This window comes from Leuresthes tenuis, unplaced genomic scaffold, assembly GCF_036924035.1.
Source record: "Leuresthes tenuis unplaced genomic scaffold, fLeuTen1.0.hap1 SCAF_2, whole genome shotgun sequence".
Lineage (NCBI taxonomy): Eukaryota > Metazoa > Chordata > Actinopteri > Atheriniformes > Atherinopsidae > Leuresthes > Leuresthes tenuis.
Window position 1 is genome coordinate 6,358,597 of NW_027325356.1, and position 18,520 is coordinate 6,377,116.

The following is an 18,520-nucleotide window of genomic DNA, read 5'->3' on the forward strand; positions in this document are numbered from 1 at the left end:
CCTGTGGGTAATGCTATGCTGCCAAACTTTAATCGCTGCTCTGCTACTACACTACAACTAGGACACACCCAGAGGGGATATGCATACATGAATGTGTGTACATATGCAGCATCTGTGATGAATCATAGATTGTTTGTGTGTGAGTGTTTTTGGACTCCTACCCTTCTATAGGGTGCAGTGCAATGGCTCTGGGCTTCTCCATATTCTGCCACAGCAACACCTTACGATGTGTCCCATCCAGGTTGGCCACCTCAATGCGGGACGTCCCAGAGTCTGTCCAGTAAAGCTTATCATGGATCCAGTCTATAGCTAGTCCACCTAAAGGAGAAAAACATTTTTAACACTAAAAAACACAAATTCTACAGTAATCTGTACCAAACTTTCCACCAAGGTATTGTTTCTTTGCTTGTCAATGCGGTTGGTTTTAAAAAACTTTCTGCTGTTTTAATATGTACCAAACAACATGTAAAAGCTCAAATTTGTGTTGTCACAAGAGTTTTTGTGCAAAACTCCTTGACATGGTGCTCTTTAGGCCAATAGACATGATCCTCCCGTATCATTTTTCATTTAGAAAGAAAGTTACATTTTTTGTGAGGTGTGCATGGAAATGTGCTGCATGTGTCAGTAAATGGTTGCTTAAAACATGTTAAACTGTAGAGAACTATGTTTTACAGGGCTGTGAAGTTGGGCTGTTTTTCATCAATATTGCTGCTATGTGGTGAGATTGAGTATCAAACTGAGGATTTAACGGTTAGAAATTGGCTTAGCACAATGCATTAGCCTCAGACAAGCAATTAGCCAGCCAACTGTTCTGATTTCATCATGGATCTTCTGGATGCCAGAATTTGCAGAACTTAGTCTGTCTACTGAGTTCAAGGAATAATGAGAAGAAGAAAAACTGGATCGATTTTGTGAAGGGCAAAGCTCAAAGGTGGCAGCGTCACAGATCTGGCAACACACGCTAAGAGAATCAGATCTGTGCTGGGCAGATTAAAAGCTAACCATCTCAAACAGTGTTGTTAAGGACTGTATGTGCATGTACTGGAGTTACTACACACTAAGGATTAAATTTGGCCACGGCACATTCTGGAGGTTTGAGGGCTGCAAACCTACTGAGAAAACCGTAGTTTCAGGAGTAAATACAGTCGGCGGATGATGAGGGGATTCATTTTGTGCAGATATGCAGTGATACTGGGTTGCGCATCATCTACAACACCCTTCTCATTTTTCATCTCCTGGGATTAAGTCTCTTCCTCCCCTGCAGGTGTGCTCACACTGTGCTAACGTCTCGGCTGAAACCTCAGCAGGACTTAAGCCGCCATGAGAGTGGAAGCTGCGGAATTTACTGTGGTTGGTAACTTATTATAAAGCTGGAAGATGACATCTCAAATCAGATGTTTTCTGCGATTTAACATCTAAGCCGCTTGGTTAGGTTAGGTTACTAGGTCTGTTTGATGTGCTGGTGTGGTTCATTCGAGCTGTGAGCCCATCCCTCGTGTTCCAGAGCAGAGACCAAAGCTCACTTTTCACATTTTAAGACCCAGTTTTATTGACGATTAATTAATCGTTCATATTTGGCTGAGCAGTAAATAACATTGTTCTTAGATATGACAAACTCAAGATGTAGTTTTAAGTCTGCTTTACCAAGACTGGTTGTTTTACCATTTAATTCTTCTATATCACTTGTTGTTTACTGAAGACACTGCTGTCTTATAGAAATGCTGGAAAACATGAAATCAGATCATGGCAACAAAAAAATTCAATAAGCTGAACAAAGTAAGAAGGATTATATGTAAATAAGAATAAGAAAGATTTACAGGCAGTCGGAGTGAAATATAATGAGACGACCACAACAAAGAAAATGGTTCAAAGAAAATAAAAGGTTAAAGAAAATAAAGCCTCATTAATGTTATACTGCTGAACTCCTTTATGAAAAAGGTTATGAATGGATGGAGCAGGGGAAAGCAGAGCATCGACGTACAGAGAGAAGCAAAGCTGAATAAATTGGATAAATGATGGATGAACCTGTTGTCCTACATCCTATTAGCTGCTGCACCCACCTGGGCTCTCCAGTCCAGTGGAGACGACCTCCTCCACATTAGAGCCGTTCAGGTTCGCCTTCATGATGCGATCCAGCGTCACATCCGACCAGAACACCAGTTCTTGGCTGTGATGGAAATCCAGTGCGATTGCATTTTCCAGGTTGTTGAGTAGAAGGGTGTATTCAGAGCGATGTGGCAAAACCTGCCGGATGTCAATGCGGTTGGCGAACAGCAGGACGGGCTCTGGACCTAAAGGATGGGGCAAAGATTTCAGAATGGAGGGAATCAAAGTGGAAATAAAGACGGCAATAAAGCTAAATCTGTAAAGCAAAAAAAAAAAAGAAAAAAGACCAGTTCACACTTTTAGTGACAGCAAGCATTAACCTCCGAGGTGAAGGTTTGGGTTCTGGAAGCTGACTTGGGTTTAACAGTGGTCTGCAGCACACTGAGAGGCTGCTGTACCGGGCCTGCATTCTGCAGCAAATCTAAATCTAATCCAGACCCTCAGAATGAGCCCGAGACTCCAGAGAAGAGGAGCAGATAAAATTACTGCTAAAGCGAGTATAAACACTATGCAACCGTACTTTTATTGGAGGTCAAACCTTGACTCTCTGTGGTCACATGTCAAGGATGAAACACCGAACCGTGGTTTTTACCGAGAGCTTTGCAGCTGCGCTTGTCCGGTCGGAGCTCATAGCCCTGCACGCACCAACACTGGAAGCCCCCCTCTGTGTTAGTGCAGCCCTGGCTGCAGTAGCCTTCTTCAGCACACTCGTCCACATCTGGAACAGACCACAGAGGCAGAACGCCAGAGGGGAAGGAAACAGAGACGGTGGAGTCAATATCCCAAAGAGTTAACACTGAGTTCAAGACACAAATCTGTATCGTGCACAGAGGTGGTTGAAGGTGAAAAACTCATGCTTCTGGGACACATACTCCTTCTTTCATTTATTCATTTTAATCTGCTTTCTTGATCTGGCAAACGCCCTGGAATCTGGAATAATTAAAAAGAAAATCTAATAGATTTATCTCTTTTTGCTTGTGATGAATTGAACACCAAAAAAGCATGGATATGTAATCATATTCAGGAACTTATAAAAACTGATATTTTAAATTAAAAAGATATTTAATAAGGGCTTAGAATTCCTCCTCGTCGAACCTGAATTTTTGGCCATAAAGAGAGCACTTATTGAACTAACTTACATGACTTCCTATAGACGTCATATATAAGTTATGACTCACTTCTTCAAAGACCAATTCAAGGTTATAAAAGTATTGAGTATAAAATCTTACATGAAAAGGTGCTCGATATTAATGTTTTATTTAGGAAGTCAGTGAAGCTATCAGATGTTAAACACAAAGCAGCAACTGGAAAGCTGTCAGGCTCTGCATAGGTCATGAATATTAACACCTCCAACCAGCTCACTCACTTTCACTGGCGACTCAGTCAGACTGTCTCACACACACACACACACACACACACACAGTGTTACCCTGGCAGGTTTTACTGTCGTCCATCAGTCTGTATCCAGTGTGACAGGTGCACTGGACCAGTCCTCTGACCATCTGACACTTCTGGGAGCAGCCGCCGTTATTCTGGTTACAGTTGCCCTCACTGGAGCGCGGCCCTAAACCAGAGCGGAAACATTACGGGAACATAAACACAGCTTGCTGATTCAGTATAAATACAACCTCACACACATACACACACACGTGCTGTGAAAGCATCTGGATCCTCTGATGTTCAGCCTTTAAATAATTCAGCATAAAAAGGAGTGAGGCCTGAGGATGGTGATGTCAACCAACATATAGTCTAGACAGTATTTTAGTTTCATTTGAACATTTATGAAGCCGCACTTTATGGCCTCACTTTTCTTCCTGTGCCATCATAGGCCTAAATTTCACGTTGACCAAGTGTGAAACTCTAAAGGGTGCTAAGACAAGCTTTTCATTTTCTTGTTTTATGCCATTTAGATGATAAACTCCCCTTGAAGAATTACAATTTTGACACAGTCAAGAAGCTTGAGTAGCTCCCGGAACTATAGAGTTATGCCAGTGTAAACTCAATCTCATGGAGAGAAACACGAATTGAACAGAAATTAACTGGCCATTATGATGGGGCTGGGAAGTCATTACTCCCTTAAATTCTCTTACAAATAACCAAAGAAAGTAAAGGAAACTAGTTTAGAGAAAACTAGCTCTTTTGATGCTATTCCACCTCAATAAGGCATAAAGTGCAATAAAGCAGGAAAATTAATACTGATGTTTTGGACAATCCCCTGAACTTTCAAGCATTTCTCCTTGTTTAAAAGCTGCCATAAATATAACAAAATTTCTGTGCATTCTATAGCATCAATCACAAAATTCAAACAAAATGAAATCTAACGATTATTCATGACTTTTGTTCATTCCCGCCTTCATGATCCCAAACCTCCTGACCCTCAGCTGGCCTGAAAGCCTGAAAATTAGTCGTCACACTGCACTCAGAGCATATTTATACATACGGCAGTCGTGGTGCGGGCGCTCGTCAGTCCCATCACCGCAGTCGTTGGCCTCGTTGCAGACCTTCCTCTGCCCGATGCAACGTCCATTCCCACACTGGAACTGATCAGGAGCGCATGGCGGGTTTTCTGTGAGACGTGATGACACGTGTCGTAAGACAACAAAGCTCTGAAAAGGACAGATTACTCCACAGGGAAGTATTTTTTCTTTCAAATCTTAGGATGTGATAGACTTACTGTGTGTAAGCAGCAATGTAAATTAAAAAGGGCGACTTAGCATGCAGAATCTTTTTCATAAGTCTGATAAAAAGCATTTACATTCATTCATTTCTCTGTTCATTTCAAAACATTCTGACCTAATTATTTTATCTACAGAAGTTTCTTAGTTTCTTAAATTTGCAGGAACTCTTAATCCCCCCCTCCCCAGCTCCTTACTCAACATGTACCTCATGCAAAAACAGTTTTAGTTAATCCAAACCAAGAGAGCAGGAGTGCTCTCCTGGTTTTCCTTTAACCTCACCAACCACACCAGAATCCATCATTACAATACAAAAAGAAAGCCATGAAAATGACAGCAAGGATTTGATTATTTAAAAAAATGTCCACCTTCTTCTTTTTATTGCTGCTTCTCCATCTCTTATTTCAATCTTAACATGCAGCCAAAAACAATCAGTTTGTTCCTAAAAAGCAACCGTGTTTCACACCAAAAAAAGGAAAACAGCTTTTCAACAGAAGGGGGGGGCTGCACCGAGCTGTTGTCATGACTACGGCTGAAAGCGTGTGATATATTTAGACTCGGAAAACAAGATAACAACCAGTCTCACCAGTTTTCTCACAGCCTTCCTCATCGCTACGATCTGAGCAGTCATCCTCACCATCGCATCTCCATGACAACCGGACACAGCGTCCAGTTCCACAGCGGAACTGGTCAGCTGTGCACATGGATGTGGCTGTGGACACACACACACGTTTCTTTTTTCAATCTGAGAGCAGGTGATTGGAGACATTATGAGTGACTGCTTTGTTCTTCCATAAATAGCATGAAAATAAAAATGACAGAAACAACAGCAAAATGGAGATTAAAAGGGATTAAACTTTAAAATATAAACTATCCACCCTCTTTCAGAGCAATGTAACCAGACTGGTTCATTAACCAGATACTCACTGCAGTTCTTCTCGTCCGATTGGTCATCACAGTCGTACTCGCCATCACACCTCCATCCAGCATTGATGCACATCCCACTGCTGCACATGAATTCAACTGACCTGCAGGGCTGATGTGAAGCTGCAAACACACACGGAGCCCATCAGTGAGTCAGGACTTTATGAGGTTGGGATTAAAAAAATGTTTTATGTTTTCCCTCGATGTTCATCATCATGTCAGAATATGAGCTGTGTTAGAAATGTTAGAAACACGAGTGAATATATAAAAAAGGCTTCTCTAAAAGAAACAGGTTCAACAAGCTAAAAATAATGTGAAAATTAAGACTGACTGATTTGAAGTGGAAAACTGTCATTTGGTATTTCGACACAGAGTCCTGCAGGCTAAAGAGCAGAGTCACTTTCAGGCATTAATACAGTTTAGAAGATAAATATTCCTCCTTTTTTTGAGGTCATGTTTATTTCAGTAAAATAATACAAACCACATAACAAAAGCAGAGCTTCATAGTTAAACTCCTGAAGCCTAACTGACCCGCATATCATTCAGACCTGCCATCTGGCCGCTTTTGTCTTTTATCAAACACAAATGCATTCATAAGGCATAAAAACAGCTGAAATCCTGCATCAAGCAAGAATATGAAGAAGAAGAGAAACTAGCAGTGATGTAACTGCAGTTTCAGCACTGTGGGTATTTTAAACACTTTAAATAATTCAAAAATTAGATTCAGTTTTCTTATTTGGGTTTTGCACAACTCTTTTTGAAGCAGGTTGCATGTCTGCTTGCATAAACTGTGGCTGCTTGTTAACCGGAGGAGCATTGTGCTGCTGCCAGTGTTTGTCCCTTCACTCTCTTTGGGTCCGTTAGGGTCAACCACATTTTGATGAGGTCCAATTACCCTTGAGCCCATTCAGTTGAGGTCCGTATCACCACAATCTATTTCTCAGTAATTTATGCACATATAGTGTAGGTAGCGTTCCGGTGAGCCAGCTCAATATAATATCCCCCCCATGAGGCAGTCTGTACGAGGCCTGCTGGGCTCTCTGAATGCAGTCCAGGCGCTTCATAGTTTAGAAAGGAAAAATCCAATCGTGCAGTGTTTTATACCAGCGATATTACCTTTGTCATAAGCATTAATTAGCTGTTTATTTTGGCTGCTGCCTAATCATCTGATGAGAGATCATAGCTGTCCCAACTTTAAATCTTCCACCATCTCTCTACATGTGTTTAGATCAAAGTGAAGCTCAAACTGGCAGCGAATGAGGACGTAGGTGGACGAAAGGATTAAAGCTGAATCAAACGTAAGATTCTTACATCCTCAGCGTGTGTGAGCTTGTGTGTGTGTCTTCGACATGTTTCCTCCTGACAGCAGGAGTCAGCTCTCGTCAAAGCTACAGTGGGCGTGTGATAAGGGGAAGAACAGAATGACAAGGGAAGACAGGCAAAAAAAAAAAAGAAAGAAAGAAAATACAAAGACGCTGTAGAGCTCTGAGCATTCCCCTGTGGGCCTATCAGCTGGGCAGGAGAAGAGAGAGATGATCAAAACAGCAGGTGGCTTTCCCATAGAGCACGAAGCAGACAGAGATAGAGAAGTGAGTGAATCGGCGTGGGACGCCGATAAACACACCGACGCCCACACGCACACACCCAAATGATTCATTCACCCTTTATCTCTCTGTGCCTCATACACACAATGCACTTTCATGTGCTCAGCCATGCAGCCGTAAGCAGTATCAGTGTTCTGATGTGGTAACGAGGCATGCGATTTTGAGTGTTTTTGGATGCACATATGTATGCTTGCATGTGTGTGTGTGTGTGCATTCACATGAGTCAAAGAAAAGGGGTGAGAGAGGCTCCTTTTCAAACAAAGCGCCCTTCATGTGTCTGGAGAGTCGATGCCAAGGAATGCTGTCTGAGGATGGGCTGTCTTATGCCTCTGAGGAATGCCCCCTCTACATGGGTGTGTGTGTGTGGATATGAGGGTGAGTGTGTCCACAAACTATAAAAGAGAATTCACAGGATGCTCTCCCTCTGAACGAATGTGGGCCAGATATAAACACGTAACACAAAACAGTTTCAGAGTGAAGGACAGCAACAAATGAACAATCAGATCATTCATCAAGACCGAAAGACTGCTAACAGGACGTCCGAGTTTCATCTGAAAGCCACATCGCTTCTTTATTAACTTTTAAAGACGCTGACAGACCCTGCACAGACCGGTAATGTGGCGGACTTTCACCTGCTGTCATCTACCAACTTCTTTTCTTTTTCCAAACAGGCTTTGATAAGAGCTCACGTAAAAAAAAAAAAAAAGATGTAAAAAACACTCCAGAATCAAAGCGGCAATTAAAAAAAGCTGGATGTGGGAGGATATGAGATAAAACAAGAGCACAGCTCAGTCGCATAACATGACCTTTAAGAGGATCAAACCATGTTGGAAAACCTTGAGGCTGTGGTTATCGCATTGCAGATAAACACTTCAAAGGCGTAGAAACCCCTGCCTTTGACTTTGTGCATGTGTGTGTGAGAAAAAGAGAATTATAGCGAGCAGCGTAAGACAATGACTGAATCAAACGAGCATAAGATATCACAGACGAGAGAACGAGCAGGAGAGGCAGAGACATTTCTAAGCAGCAGGCAGCGTCTCTGGAGTGAGGAGAATGAAACATGATAGTCTGTGTCAGGACTGTGGCTTCACTCTGTGTGTGTGTGATGTGTGTGAGAGCAAGTGTGACAGAAGAGATCTAACAGACGACTGTTCTCCAGTTATGACAGACGCTGTCGAGTAGCAGCTGTTCCTAAGTTCTACCTGCCAACAATAGAATGTCAAGACATGAAATTAACATTAAGTGCTATGATTAAAGGTTTTTTGACACAACTCATCCCCCTTGTTGGTTCCACTTTTTCCTTCAGGGATGGATTGGCCTTCACCTGTCGATCTCCAGAAAACGGGAGGTCCTTCTGTGTAGACTGTGCTGAAGATTTAATCAACTTGTTTTACTGTGTGCGCTTAAAAAAACCTGTTTAAGCACAATATTCATGTTAAAAAACTGTATTTTATGTCAGGAAAATTAGTTTCAGCTACCTGACAGGTGACAAATTACTTTTATTAAAGCTTTACTTTGGTTAAATCTCATTTGTACGTAATATTTAGCTGTTCATGAAAGTGCCTGACAAAATTCAATCATTATCAGGATAATTAATCATCTAAATGTTAGAGTGATAAGTAATAAACCTCCTACATGGTCTGATTCCAGCCTCTCAATTGTTTACCTTTTCTGTCTCATATCATCATGAGCGGAGTTCAGATGAAACTTTAGTCTACTTTTAAACTCCACTTAAACATGTGCACAAAGCCATAAGACGTGAACATGACTCGCTGTAGGGAGAGGTAGGGGGAGAGGGAGGGAGGGAAGCAGAGAAGGAGATAAGAGACATCTGCCAGAAAAGAAAAGAACTTTAGAAACTGAACTGTCTTCTAAAGGCGGAACAGAGTTCTCTCTTCGTCCTCTGTATAAGAGGCTGTTCAGTAAGAGCCATGGATCCTTAAAAGTGTGTGAGTGTGTCTGAGCGCAAGTCATCTTTACCCCAGCTGGATTTTTACTTCTGCCTCTTGTTAGTCTTAAGATGGTCATAACAGAGCTAGTGAAAGCAGAGTTCGTCTTCATGATTGAGTCTGACCAATGTTAACAAGGTTGTGCAAAATCAGGGGAAAATTAGAGCCTGACTGAAATATCTGTCTTAACAGCAGAGATTTTGGTGGTTGAATTAACTCACAAGTCAGGGCTGAGGCTTCATACTGTTGGAAGTGTGTTAGCATCTGAGAGATGGAGAACTTACAGCAGTCTGACTCGTCCGACCAGTCTCCGCAGTCGTCATCTCCGTCACAGTGGTAGATGTCCAGGATGCAGCGGCCATATGCACACTGGAATTCCTCCATGCTGCAGGTGGCTGTCATCACATCCGAGGCTGAACAGACACATAGACACGTTAAACAGATGCAGGAAAAGCTGGTGCAGCAGTTGGCTGTCTACAGCTCTTTGAAGCTTCGACTCCGCTCTGCTGAGACGCTCACATCTCTATAAAGACAGTGAAGATGTTCAGATGCTTTGATTAAAGCTGTGAGATCTCACCTAACATGCCAGCTTTTTCCCCTCTTCTTGCAGCTATAATTCTGAGTCATGATGCTGCAGACTGGAGAACCTTTGATTTTAAAGTCTGATTGATAAGACTCTTTTTATGAGGCAATCCTGTTTGAATTTTACGAGTAACATGTTGATAAAATATGCATTTAAAGCCATTTCATAAAATTTAGTTCATTCTAATTGTATCTTTAATATCTTTGGATACCGCATACTGTTGATAGTGTCTGTATCAGAACGCTCAAAACAAGTTTCTTAATGAAAGACATACAGCACATATATTAGAAGTCCTAAAAATATCAATTATTTATTCCAGAGTGAGATTTATGGACTAATTATGGAGGGGTGTTTAAAGACCATGCCTTTGTAAAATTGGAATGGGAGGCAGAGCCTTCAGCTACGTGTAAGAGACAGCAATCCTCTCTAACTTTAAGATCAGTCTGTAGACTTTCCTTTGTAGTGAAGCCTGGGTCAGGTGACCCTGAATCACCCTTTAGTTATGCTGCTACGGACCCAGGCTGCTGGTAGACCAACTGGTTGAGGCAGGTGGCCTCCCTGCCCTGCCTTGCCTGTGCTGACTGTGTCCACTGTTCTTTTTCTTCCCACTGCCACCATGTGCTTGCTCAAAGGAAATCTATTTGCCTACTCTCTATGTAAACTGCCCTAAGATGACTTTTTGATATGAATTCACTGCCTCTGCTGCGTGATCAGCTGAGCCAACCTCTTAAAAAAAAACTTAACCAAGCTTGATAAATCACCGTTTTCTTAGAAGGACAAACACACACATTCTGAGGCACTTACTGCAGTTTTCCTCATCCGAACCATCCTTACAGTCCGTGTCTCCGTCACAGTACCAGTGCTCAGCAATACAGCTCCCATCTGTGCAACGGAACTCCTTATCTGAACATTTACGCATATCTGGCATGGGAATAAGACACGCATTAAAATGCAGTTTAGATGAACAGGAATACTTGCGTGATTCTGCTCATGTGCATCTTCTTGTGACTACCCACCACACTGTTCATCACTGTTGTCCCCACAGTCATTGTCGCCATCACAGTGCCAGAGGCTGCGAATGCAGTAACCATTCTGGCAGTGAAACTCGTCCTCTTCACACTCCCTGGGAGCTGCATAGAGAAAATAACAGAGGTTTTGGAGACAAAAATGTGACAAGTAGCAGCCATTCTTCAGCTCTGCGACATTAAACCTAAAAGTGCTGCCCGTTTGGTAGGTTTCCTGGCAAAGAGGTGACATAAGAAACTGAATTTCTTCTCAGAAAACAAAATTAACTTTACAAAGGCTGCAGGTTGAGAGCTCAAAGATTCACAGACAGAATATCCTTTTGAATAAAAACATCCCATGGACTGGAAACTTCTGCAAAACTAATATACTTTCATTTAAAAAGAACATTTCCAGGATTAATGACATGTACTTTCCAGAGAGGCAACAAACAGCTGAGGTCTTCTTCACCAAAGCCTTAAATACACAGCTTCCACACCAACCCTCAGATACTGACTGAACATGAGAGTGTCAGTGGAGGTTTATGGATCAACTAAAAGGTGTCAGAATGCTTCAAACATACTTGAAGGTAAATACTGCGACTGGTCTTAAAATCTAGGACATGCCCGATGGTGCCCTTTAAGAACAAAATGCTCGACTCAAGACAGATCTGACAACTTCAGGAAGAGGAGCTACAATCTGCTCAACCTCTGTACTGCTGTGATAAAAAATACCAAGCTGTCTGAGCCGTATTTAGCTCCAACACATCTAAATATGACGGCCGTTAAGATGTAAGAAGGCATTAAAACCTGTTTCCAGAGGATAAACACCGTTCTCCAGCATAGTTCAGCATGTTTTAACACTATAAAGTAAACTCACGTGTGCTACATCCAACACAGACCGGCCAAAATGTTTCCACTCAAAACCTATTTCAGGTTTCAGATATATGTTGGACAGAAATCCCCTTTTCCTTTGGATTTCAAACCAGTTTGAATTCAAGACCAAAATATTCGACGAAAGTTAAGCTCCACCAGCTTTTTCAGTTGGTTAAATGCACTGGGAGGTAAGCCTTAATTCAACCTTTGTGATGCAGTTTGAGAGAAGTCACTCTTACCAGTAAACCTGACTAACTGCATCTTTCATCACACTTCCAAAACAACACTTTCTACAGTTACCACCGCAATCGATGGCAGAGCCCAGCTGCGGGTCCTGCTACAGCTGAGTTTTCGGGTTCGTCAAAGAAAACCAATGATGGATGGATGGCGCCAGGCAGGAGGTAATCTTTAATTTATCACCCCTGTGAGTGAGTGTGAGACAGCTGAGACAGACAAGAAGAGACAGAAGGATGCTCAGAGAGCCAATGAAGAAGTTTTTCTTCATCACTGTGAGATGCCGTGTTGTAGCATCGCACCAAAACACCTAACGAACACAGACACACCCTTCCTCTGAGATGCGTTACGTGACATCAAGGCCTACAGCCAACGTGCTGTAAATATTTCATGCATTTCCAGGCCTCCTTGGATATTGTTCATTCCTGCATGCCCATAAAAGACTTTGGTTTTATCCTGTATTTTATTTTATGATATTATTCCTTCTCTATACAGTTAGGCAGTGAAATTGAGATGCTTTACCAATAAGAGCACAACTTGATGTCACACAAACATATTTTGTGGTTGAGGTTTTATGTGTGCACCTCAATTTCAGCAGATGGCTTCCAATGTAGACGCCACACAATCTGATAAACCTATTCCTTTAGTATCAGTGCCACATTTTGCAAATATAAGACTGACATACATTTAATCACAGTGTAACAGCTGACTACACGGACTTATAAGCAAAGGGTTATGTGCTCCAGACCAGGAGCTACAAGCAGAATTTCAGTTTTTAAGAACAGCACATAAATACAAGATAACGAAGCCAAAAGAGAAATAAGAAAGAGCAAATAAACATAAGGAATAGCAAAAGCAAAAGTTTTAAAGTAAAGAAATGGCAATCAAGAAAAAACATCAAAAACAACTTTGAATGTAGAATGTAGGAAAGCAGAACGCAAATGGCGAAAATCAGGCCTCTATATGCACCATGACATCTATAAAGAATTTACAACCTAGTATTAAGAAACGCAAGACAATCTTACTTCTCTAATATGATAAAGAATAACTAACAATGCCCGTGTTTTATTTACAGTTGTAGATAGGATGATTTGTCTCCCAGTGTCAACTCCCCCTGAACATTTATCGACCAGTAAATGCAATGAGTTTGCTGAGTTTTTCAGAGACAAAATTGAAACAATCAGAAGTTCTATAAATCAGCCTGCACAAAACATATTACCTTCCTATCCCACTGACGTTACCGCAGTAAAAATGTCTGAATTTAAGACCATTGACCCATTTACCCTTGAAAAGATTGTCTCACAATTAAACATATCCACCTGCTGTTTAGATCCTTTGCCTACAAAGTTTCTAAAACAGTGCTTTAATCATCTGTCTAAAGACTTGCTACAGATTGTCAACTGCTCGATCTCATCTGGTATTTTCCCACAGGGCCTAAAAACTGCCATTATTAAACCCCTACTAAAAAAGAGCACTTTAGACCCATCTGTACTAAATAATTACAGACCAATATCAAACCTACCATTTATAGGTACGGTCATTGAGAAGGTTGTCTACCAGCAACTTAGTAGCTTCCTGAATAGTAATGATGTGTTTGATATCTTTCAATCTGGATTTCGCCCAAACCACAGTACTGAGACGGCGCTAATTAAGGTGATAAATGACATTCGCCTAAACTCTGACACTGGTAATATGTCAGTTTTGGTATTACTGGATCTAAGTGCTGCATTTGATACTGTCGACTATTCTATACTATTAGAAAGATTAGAAAAATGGATTGGACTGTCTGATACAGTCCTTTGCTGGTTTAGATCATACCTACAAGACAGAGACTATTTTGTTTCCATTGGCAACTTTGTCTCCCAGAAGGTTGACACGAGGTGTGGAGTTCCTCAAGGTTCAGTCCTTGGTCCTCTCTTATTTAACCTTTACATGCTTCCCTTAGGAAAACTTTTGTGAGACAACAATATCAACTACCATACCTATGTAGATGATACTCAAATTTACATTGCCCTCTCTCCTGATGACTACAGCCCGATTGATTCCCTTTATCATTGTATCTCACTGATAAATGACTGGATGTCCCACAATTTCCTGCAGCTAAACAAGAACAAAACAGAAGTTATTTTTTTTTGGTCCTAACAAAAATGAGAGAATTGAGGTCAGTGCTTATTTTTCAAAAAAGCACTGACCTCAATAAAAATTCACTACAGACTACAAGCCATGCCAGAAACTTGGGTATTATATTAGATGTTGATTTACACTTTGAAAGCATGATTAATTCACTCACCAAGTCGGCATTTTAGCACCTAAAAAACATAGCAAGGATTAGAAGCCTTCTATCTAAACCAGACCTGGAAAAACTTGTCCATGCTTTTATCTCGAGTAGATGAGACTACTGCAATGGGCTTTATACTGGCCTTCCAAAGAAAACCATCCAAAAACTGCAGCGTGTTCAAAATGCAGCTGCACGGGTACTCACAAAAAACAAAAAATACGACCACATCACACTAGATCTCAGATCTTTGCACTGGCTCCCTCTGTGTGAGAGAATTGAATTTAAAATTAATTTGCTGGTACAAATCCCTAAATGGTTTGGGCCCAAAATACCTGCTAAATCTCCTTATTCCCTATCAACCATCAAGAACCCTTAGGTCATCTGGAAAGGGACTGCTAACGGTTTATAGTCCAAAGACAAAAAATGGTAAAGCATCATTCAGACATTGTGCTGCTTATTTCTGGAACAAACTCCCTGAAACACTTAGATGTGCTCCAAATGTTGCTATTTTTAAAATCAAGGCTCAAAATTTTCTTGTTTTGTCAGGCCTTTGGAATGTGATGATGGGTGCCAATGGTTAGAGTTACAGATACTCTTGAGTGTCTATTATCTCCTTTTTACTTGTCTTTTCTTTTTTTTTTTTTCTTACCAAAGCATTTTATTAATTCTATCTTGCACTACTTCTGGTTCCGGCTGTTAAAGTAGGTTTTATTGCCTTGCTTTGTTTTACGTGTCTTTGCGCGTTTTTATCTTTTTATCTTTTCATCCTTTTATTCTGTTATTTATTTTCCTGCTATGTAAAGCACATTGAGTTGCACTTGTGTAAGAAATGCGCTATACAAATAAAATTGCCTTGCCTAATGAAAATTTAATTATATCTGCACAATCGACAAATACTCTCATTTAATCCATTATTGAGGTTGCAAGACAATATTTGACTCTCTCCTTTCCTCCGTCTCTTCCTTCCTATCTCCCCTCCAGCGGGGGAGGCAAACAGGAAGAGGTCAGAGGTCAACAGGCCCTCAAGACGCTCATCACTCACACAGCGGCCAAACCCCAGAGGGCTAAGGCCACTGCGAGTCATTACCAGACCCCTACGTGTGTGTGTATGTCATGAAATTGTTTTTTTTCCACTCTCTCTGTGAAATATCTTTTAAAATTAGTTGGAACGCACACACCTCAGCACACCTCACACTCTGTGACGACTGCTTCATCTCCAGCCGAGCGTAGAGGATTGCCTTCCAGCCTCTAAATAATGAAACAAAGCTGCTCCGTCATGGGGAGAAAAAAATAAATACATAGGAAAGTAAAAGATGGACCAGGGTGAAAAAACAACGAGAAAGAAGAAGCATGAAATAATAATAACTGGTTTGTGAAAGAGTGGAGAAGAGAAAATTTACAGGGCATGAGGATGAAAAATTCATAGCCAGCTCGCTGCAGACAGACCCCCCCATCACAAAGTGATTCAGTGTCTGGCTCCTGATACTGTATGTGGGTCAAGAGAGGAGAAGATATCACTGCATGATGGATAAGGAACGGCATTCAGAAGACAAAGAACTAGTCTGTACCTGCTGTACACATAAACCACACGAGGTATTCCAGGAAACAACCACAGCGACTGGTGCCAACTGCATGTGCCAGAGGCTTTGTTTCTACTCTGTTGATGCATAAAGCTGCATCTTTTTCTGGCTTTACCAGCTTGCTGATGACAACAGTTGACCTCTTCCACTTTAACACAGATAACAAAGTAAATCTGTGACTGAATGGAAGGAGCAACAGCTGCCAACAAAAGTAAAATATGTAAAAAAAAAATAGTAGATTTGTTTGACATTTGTTCATAGCGACTAAAGAATGAATCTGAAAGACTCTGACGATGTTTGAGTGTTCGCTAAGTGCTGCTTTATCAGGTCAAAATGCCATCCTGTCAGTCCTGAGCAAACCAAACACAAAACACTTCATTATTCTACTTAATGGCCTCTTCCACCCACACCCACCAGCAGGTTCTTGGGTTACAGCCACAGCAGACACCAATGACCTAATGGCTGCAGCCACTTCCACAAGAAAGATCTTGCGATCTTCTCAAATTCCATGTCACCAAAAGTAAGCAAGACAAATTGTTCTGACCTCGACACAAGCCTCAGGCAGAGAGAACCAGCTCACTCTCACTGCACATTTGACTTAATCGGGTGTTAGCTCACAACAAAATTGGCCCATAAATGTTTAGTTTTTGCAACAGCAAGACAAGGAGCTCATCTGCTCGCAGTTTACGGAGGAGTAACAAGAAAATACTGTTCTATGGGAGCCTTCTCCTCTAAAGTAAGGTGTTGAAAACGGTTAATCTCCCTCCTCAGCCTTTCTTAAAGTTTTCACAGTACTGAAGTTACATCCAGTAACTCATGAACTTGAATCATGCACTTCAGGAGCTCTGTTTTTTCTTACGTTGTTGCAATCTGCGTGAAGCCCTCCGATAAAACCGAAAGGGCAGGCACTTAAAAAAAATGACCAAACGGAACCACACAGAACCAGTCAGTGAGTAGGAAGCTGAATAGAAACAACCTTTGTGTTTCGGCCACAAATAGATAGCTTTGAACAGGGAGGGTCTGATCCTCTCAGCCCTACAAATCTCTGAAGAATCCAGCTGATTTGCAAGGTAAAGAGTCCTGGCTTGTATAAAGATGGGTCTGGTCCTTGTGAACTTAAGGGAAATAACCAAATTTGCTTACCTTGAACCTTTGAGGACACAGAGAGCAGGATTTAGTCTTAAAATTTGTATCTACTTTCTCCTCAAACTGTTGACAAGCACGTGAATTAGCATGGCTTTAACGGCCAAATGACTCCTCACCACATTTTACGCTGCATTGTGTTTTAGAAACAGCCAACCAAACAACAAAACCGGCAATTATTGGCGGTAAAATGTTCTGCAACATGTCAGTGGTTATTGTTCACGGTGGAGCTTAGAAACCAGTCAAAAGCTGCAGAACACTGGCCCATTCTCTCTGCCATGTGTTGTCTCAGCCTGGATCGTGTCACTCCCCAGAAATATTCCAGTGCCCTAACAGAATATTAAGGAGGATTAAACTGAATCACCAAACTGACTCCAACGCGGTTATGGAATGTGTGGCCTGCAGGGGATCAGAATGGACACATGAAACCATCATTACAGAAAATTACAGACTTGCTTTTTTCTTGCTGTATGCTCATGTGGACTTTCATGATAATATGATGCATTACCAAGTCTCAAAGTCCCAAAACTTTACTTTAAGACAAAAACAACCAAACTGGACATGAAAAGTACATAATAAGAGGTTTTCATTTTCTCCTTCCTCTGACATCTAAACAAAGAATCATGGAATCTCTGTCTGTTAGTCACCCATCTCAGTCACATCGGAAATGTCTGATATATTTTGAACTCGTGGTGAGCTGGAGGGATCGTCTTTTCGAAGAGGACTTCTGTCCTGTGGGTCAGGGCATGGCCCAATGGTGTTCTATAGCACTGTCACCACAGGCAGCAGGTATTATCTTATCAGCAACCGGTACTGTAGTACCACCTTTGTGCAGGCTGGATATTTTTCCAATTGTCATAGCAAACAACCTTCATCTCCAGCCTTCTGTTGCTGAAAGACATGTCTTCAGAACGATACAATAGCTGCTGCTGGTTTTAAAAATTTTGCAAATTATTTGGTATCTGACAAGTCTCTATCCAATCAGTGGTCCACAGCGTCTTTACCTCATCATTTAGTATGGGCTCAGCTCACCTGGAACTTAGGTTTAAGGTACTACCAAGTATCAGCATCAGTGAAGTGGTTCTACTTATAATGGAAAACTAAAAAAAAGGAGCTATACTGTAAGTAAGTAAAGGAAAAAGTCACTTTGTTGCTGGGCAACGTCGGCAAAGATGCTGTGAGGAAGCAGAACTCCCAGCTGAGGCTCTTATGCAGCTTGTCAGAACTTGAAATCACATAATTCTTTTACTCCACCCGTATGTGGTCTAATGTTTTATTCAACTAACAAAATCAAAAGAAAGATTTGGCATTTAGAGTTTCAGCTGCCTTTTTAGGTAATTGCAAAGTGCTGAGGCCAGGGCTGAGCGGCCGACCAGAAACACCACAAACTTTTCTGATTCATCCATGTCAGAGCTTTGAAAAGCTGAGTTACCGCTTGCCTTGATGGCAGCATTATCTGACTGGTTACCTCATAGATGAAGCCACTAGTTCAAAAAACATTTCCTATGTCAGTGCTCATGTCCTTAAACACCACTTTAAAGAGGTGACGGGCAGAGAAAATACACTT

The 18,520-nt window shown here is 41.4% G+C and overlaps 1 protein-coding gene across 2 annotated transcripts in view; it reads right to left on the minus strand.

Moving 5' to 3' along the window:
• The window catches only part of lrp4 (low density lipoprotein receptor-related protein 4), a 111,337-nt gene that overhangs the window by 24,834 nt on the left and 67,983 nt on the right, over window positions 1-18,520 (minus strand). For both annotated transcript variants that reach the window (XM_072379989.1, XM_072379988.1), the window contains exons 4-13: window positions 10,858-10,971; window positions 10,646-10,762; window positions 9,543-9,671; window positions 5,709-5,828; window positions 5,368-5,493; window positions 4,547-4,672; window positions 3,536-3,670; window positions 2,699-2,824; window positions 2,061-2,291; window positions 162-318 (exon numbers count right to left, since the gene is read on the minus strand). In XM_072379989.1, coding sequence (XP_072236090.1) covers window positions 162-318; window positions 2,061-2,291; window positions 2,699-2,824; window positions 3,536-3,670; window positions 4,547-4,672; window positions 5,368-5,493; window positions 5,709-5,828; window positions 9,543-9,671; window positions 10,646-10,762; window positions 10,858-10,971 — 1,381 coding nt within the window. The remainder of the gene's footprint in view (window positions 1-161; window positions 319-2,060; window positions 2,292-2,698; window positions 2,825-3,535; window positions 3,671-4,546; window positions 4,673-5,367; window positions 5,494-5,708; window positions 5,829-9,542; window positions 9,672-10,645; window positions 10,763-10,857; window positions 10,972-18,520) is intronic.